Source organism: Culex pipiens, chromosome 1 (genome assembly GCF_016801865.2).
Source record: "Culex pipiens pallens isolate TS chromosome 1, TS_CPP_V2, whole genome shotgun sequence".
Classification (NCBI taxonomy): domain Eukaryota; kingdom Metazoa; phylum Arthropoda; class Insecta; order Diptera; family Culicidae; genus Culex; species Culex pipiens.
In genome coordinates this window covers 35,710,431-35,716,262 of record NC_068937.1, presented here as the reverse complement: position 1 = coordinate 35,716,262, position 5,832 = coordinate 35,710,431, and the positions used below count along the sequence as shown (strand labels likewise).

General features: G+C 38.6%; 1 protein-coding gene across 1 annotated transcript; it reads right to left on the bottom strand.

Moving 5' to 3' along the window:
* Window positions 1–498: 498 nt before the first annotated feature.
* Window positions 499–1,478, bottom strand: LOC120429637 (E3 ubiquitin-protein ligase MARCHF2). Its single transcript, XM_039594664.1, has 2 exons — window positions 1,271–1,478; window positions 499–1,210 (listed from the first exon to the last, which is right to left on the bottom strand). The coding sequence occupies exons 1-2, from the start codon at window positions 1,379–1,381 to the stop codon at window positions 557–559; spliced, it is 765 nt and encodes a 254-aa protein (XP_039450598.1). The 5' UTR covers window positions 1,382–1,478; the 3' UTR covers window positions 499–556.
* Window positions 1,479–5,832: the final 4,354 nt, after the last annotated feature.

Sequence of the window (5,832 nt, the reverse complement as noted above, 5' to 3'; positions counted from 1 at the left end):
TAACATTGCATGTTCTTATTTTTTGTTTATTTAAGGTCAAACATAAAAACACTTTTTTCTTGGAACTCCAAAAAGCGTGACAAAATTGTAATCTTAATGTCAACATTGTATGAACGAACTAATGGTACACAAAGTTTTTGCCAAATCATGAAAATTCAAAAAAATTGAGTTTTGGACTAAATAAATTTTGATAATTCTTAATTCGATTAGCTTAACAAAAAATTAAAAAGACATCGAACAATGTATTTTTTCCTGATGAATTTTAATTTTAAATTATGCTGTTTTCCTATGGATGTTTGCTTCCAGTGCTTGTGAGTGTGTGATAGCGATAATGACAGTGTAATGACGAGGGCCAGATCATAAAGTAATGAGTGGAAGAACTGAAGGAGGTGTTATGAACCAACAACGGATGTAAATATCCCCTCTTTCACTTGCCCTTATTGTTTGACTGTCTTTAAGGTTTTGTCACGTCATATCTGTTTAATGTTTTGAAACTCGTTTGCATTCAAGGGAGAAAATTTCTATTTTGGTATTTATTATCAAAAATTAAGAAATTTCAATCATCCGGTGCGTCATACTCCGCGAGCAGCATGCTCTCAATTTCGCTCTGGTTCTCCCCGAACACGGCGTACCGCTGGTCAAAGTACCCCAGGAACTCGTCGTCGTGCGCCAGCACCCAGTACTCCCGGATCAGGCCGTACGCTCGGCTAGTCCGGTTCATGACCCACCGGGAAAAGTACAGATCGTACAGGCACGCGCCGAGGACGGCCACCGGCAGGGCCCGGTAGTACGCCCCCGTGCTGGTCTCCTCCTGGATCAGGGCCATGATGTTGGCGTTCTGCAGCACGGACACCCCAAACAGCACCATAAAGTTGAGCAGATCACGGAGTAGCACCAGAAAGTAACGCCGCCGGATGAAGTTCAGCACCAGCGTGGTGGGGCTCAGCTTGCTGGCGTCAAAGTTGAACCGGAACTTGGACCGGCAGATCTCGCAAACCTGGCTGCGCTGGTAGATCGTCCAAAGCCGAAGGCATCGCTCGTGGATCTGTCCCATGGTTCCCTTGCACTCGCAGATGTTCTCCAGCAGGAGTTCATCGCTGTGGCGGCAGATTCGGCAGAATTTGCCGTCCTCTTCTGGGGGTTCTGGTTCCGGTTCCGGACACTCAGCGATGCTGGTAATTGCCGATGAGTAGGAAGAGGTTCTACTGCGCTGGAGTTATTGGATTGGACTGTCAAAGAAGGGGGATGCCATTCGAGGGACTTGGCTTACCGTCAGAACCGAGAGCTGACTGGATCTTCGGCGTTCGCGATGGACGGACCAGAACAGACGCACCGCTTGGGTTCCGGATAGGTTTCCATTGTGGTTATGCTGATAGGTCATTTTTAAATTTTAAAATTATAAACAGAGAATTTTGATGAACATTTTCCAAAACAATACAATTTTGAACAATTTCTGACAGGTATTTTACAAAGCACACTTGATTTCAAGATTTTATAATTTGTGGAAATCAAGTCCTCAGTGAATAACAAAACCAATAAAATCCGAAATTCACCCCAATAAGTCCAAATCGTACTTGTTGCCCGCAAGCATTTGCACACTTCAAATTCAGTGCCAGCCCCGTATTAGGGGACAATTTGCTTCCCAGCATGTCAGCTTTTATTGGTTCAACACCTTTTTCCACCTCCCCCCTCGATTTTGGTTGGTGCCATGTCTGGCAGCTTTTCAACGTGGAGCGGGATCCACTTTGAACATTTTCCTCCTTGCCTGGGCTTAGCCAAATGGGATGAAGAGATCAGCATCTAGCATCTAGGAGCAGCGCAGCAGCCAGATTGGAATTCAATTTCATGAAAACTTGGAAAACTCATTTCAACCGGGGTGGAAGCCATGCCAGACAGAAAAATCGAACGGATTCGGACTCGACGTATCTTGGTGGTTTCTCTCTGGGAGACGCAGAATGAACCTTCAAGCAACCCCAACCACACGTGGTTGAACCACACCGTTGCACCTGTTTCCAGCTTGGCCGGTGGCTAACCAAACTCCGACAGTGGGTGGGGGAATTAGATGTCATGTAAGAAACTCGAAACTGCATTCGGGTTGAGGGGAGCATTGGCAGGGAAAAATGAATGGTGATCGAGCTCACTAGAAGGGTGAAAAGTATTTTTTTTAGTTATTATTTTGTAATTTTTTTTTAATTATCTGAAATTTTTTTTTTTGGATATTGGCTTTTTTTGAATGAAAATATTTTTAATTACAGGTAGAAAATTAAAACATCCTATTTCTTAAATCGGAGCTTAAACGGAATCCAGGTAGACCAAAAAAATAAAAAATAAAATAGGGCCAAAACGGCAAGGCTTTCATTATGGAGTACACGATTCGAGTGGTAGAAATTACAGTTCCCTCATTAGGAATACGGAAGTGATCCATGTCAATAGTTCAACATCAATTCAACGTGTTCGTGCTATCTAGCCGCAAATGCATTTTAGGTTAAAAAATACTTATGAACGCCATTTTGCGACTGATGATCGCGGAAATCTCGATTTGTGTTTAATCAAATTCAATTATTCAAAAGTTTAATAGAAAATAAAAAAAACATTTAAAAATTTAATTTGGAAAGAAAACAAAACAACAAATTTGAAAAATATATTTATAAAAATAAAATTCAAAACCATTTCAAAATTTTTTTTTTTTTTAAATTTCCAAAAAAGGAATAAAAAACTAAAAATTATTCTTTTAAATCATAAAATAATGATTTGAATGAATTTTTTTCTTTTTCAAATTCCTTACATTTTTAAGATTTCTGTAATTTTTCCCGGGCGCTCTAAAATTCTTTGTGTAAATATGGGTATTCGGCGCCGTTGCTCCGTGCCATACTTTCACACACTTAGGAGCCCAGGGCGGCGAAGTCCTTGTAGATAAAAAGGAAGACACTAGTGGTTGGTACTAGCAATGGTGGCCGACAGCTATAAAGTCAACTTCGTTTTCGTAATTTTTCAAATTATCGATATTTTGAAAAAAAAAAATGAACTTATAAATTTTGATCGTTAAAATTTGACGAATCGAAAGATGACGATCGAATACAATAACAACGATGATTTTTTGGAAAAAAAAAAATCGGTTAGGCGAATTTCGTCGATAGTTACGATTTTTTTGACCACCCTAATGACCAAACAAAAAATACGGGCCTAAATGTTTTGTCTAATCATGCTGTTTTGATGGGGATTAGCTGAATTTTAGTAGTAGTTTTTCCACTCCATTGTTAAACTGTTTACTATTTCTGTCTTTCTCGAATCATGAATGATCTATATTTCTTCGCCAAAAATAACAGTACTGAAAAGTTGAACTTTTCAGCACTCAAATAAATACACTGATATTTTTGGTGACAAAGATAGCCCGTTTCATGATTTGAAAACGATCGCAACGGAATTGCAAGAACTAAGATTCTTCCCTACAGACAACTAATATTGTCTTTGCGGACTAGACAACAGTTTTCTGAAATGTTGAAAAGGCTGAGGAAAAATATATCTTATAAATGTCACCAAATACAACCTGTTAAAGCTTGTCAAATCCCTAAATCTGCTGGTCCGATTTTCAAAGCAAAAAAAAAATTTGATGATTTTTCAGATTTTACATTAAATATGTCGAAAACTTGCAAATCAAATCTGACAACTCTAAAGCCCATAATCAGTATTTTCAAATCCTTTTTCGAAAGCTCCAAAACTTTGTCAAAGAACCTATATCAGACCCTACCTTTTTGGTTCAATTTTCACATTTCTGATCGTCAAAATAGTAATTGCACATTTTTTCAAGATTTATTTGATAGAATCGGTTCTCAGATGACCAGTGAACATAACTTTGCCAAAAGTTTGAAAAAAATACAAATGTAGAAATAACAAGCCATAGTTTCCGCATTTGCATGGAAAAAGTGTTTTAAAATGCAATGAACTGCTGTAACAGTTGTTTTGCAATCATTAGTTTTCAAAAAATGTATAATTTGACTAAAACTAAAATTTAGCGACATAAAAAACATTTTGCGATAATAAACGTCGAAAATTTTCAAAAATTCAAAGATTAAAAATTAACCCAAACATGCATAAAATGATTCTTAAAGCAGGGGAATGAATTTTAAATTGATTTCAACTGATTGCAAATAAATTATCATTGAAACTTTGAAGGTCTTCGAGAAAATATTTGTTTGCCCCCCTGATTTTTCGGAATCTGGTACGTTTCGCCGAAGGTCGTTTCGCCGAATGGGTCGTTTCGCCGAACGGACATTTCGCCGAATTAAAAAAAAACATACATAAACTGAATATGATAAACGCAAATAAAATTATCAAAAATTAAAGAAAAAAAGCGTAAAACATGATAAATAACATTTAAAAAAAACAGTTGCTGAAAAAAATTTAAATTTGTAAGGCCATCAGAGGGTTAAATAACAAAGAACATAGCATTGACATGGTGCCATAAAAAAAAAGAATCATGCTAAAATATGTTTAAAGTAGAGTTAAAAATATTAAAAAAAATAAGGCATTTTAAAAGCTCATAAAAAGTGACAGATTGTGCAGCATGCAAGGAAGTTGTTGTCTTGTTATTCCAAAATTGTCAATCTTAAGAACACAATCCTGCAACAATTCGATTGTAAAAATAGTCGGGACTAATCTATCGGCCTTTCGTCAAACAGTATAACTTGTGAAGTACTTAACAACAAATGAGGACAAAAAATTCAAAATTGGTTGGAAAAATGCTGAAATAAAAAATTTACAAAATTTATTGCAAACTTGTTAAACATCAAAGGGAGTCTACGAGATTTTTGTGAAAGGTTCCTTTTTTGGATCACTGAACCTTTCCTTACCAACTAAAATTTGCAAACCGAGAACCACAAAAAAACGGTACAACATGTGCAGCTCCACGTTACTTATTCAGTCTACACCAAACCGGCAGCAGTAGTGGAAGTAACCATTCTCTTTCTTAACAGACCTCCCCAGAACCCATTGAAGGGGTGGGGTGGCATTTTCTTCCCCAACCTTCGTCGAACTTACTTGTCTCAGCGCGGCCCCGCTTGACAGGGAACTTATTGGCTCTAAGATTGGGCTATCCATTTCTTACAGGGCTGCTCAAAGAACAAAAAGCTGACCCTGTTCGCTGAACAAGCGCTCAACACTTGGCGCAGTAAATTCTACCCTAGAGAGAGAGAGAGAGAGGAGGTCGAATTTACAAGTTACATTTGTCACGGTGAACAGATGCAGCTTTCTTTCTTTTTTAACAGTAGTGAAAAACTTTCAACTTGAAATGTGGTTTTCTCAGAAACACGACTTGTACTGGAGGCACTGATTAATGAGTTGTCCCTACAGTTAGACTTGCAACTAGAATTGTGGATTTCACTCATGAAACTGTTTTACAGTCGCAAGCCATAAAATCAGTCAGAAATCAATCTAACTAAGTTGTTTCCCTGAAGAAGAAGAAACGACTCACTTGCTCAAGTGTGTCAACCACCTAGGCTTCCAAGCACTTCATGCAACATTAGCTTCAGCCTAAACTAATCCACCAAGAAACCCTCCCACGCGAAGTAACCCTCGAATGCCCACTCACTAGTGTTCTGCGCGTTCTGCCGGTGATTGATGCCTAATTGAGCGTTTCGGGAGCGATTCTCCAGTGTGGTCTCTGGCACGGAACTAACGACCTCTCCGACCAACCAAAGCAGGCTGGAGGAAAGGAAAGTTCCTGCGCGCAAAAATCAGCTTCATTAACATTTTTATGGCCGCTTGCCACTGTGCCATAAAACGAAATTGTCCACCGCCACTCAGCACGCGCTCATAAATGGGACGGCGGGAGGT

Bases quoted from the DNA above. Each gene is read 5' to 3' on its own strand.
- LOC120429637 (XM_039594664.1), bottom strand. From the start codon at position 1,381: ATGACCTATCAGCATAACCACAATGGAAACCTATCCGGAACCCAAGCG. The intron at 1,211-1,270 runs GTAAGCCAAGTC...CAATAACTCCAG, and splicing joins GTCAGCTCTCGGTTCTGACG to CGCAGTAGAACCTCTTCCTA.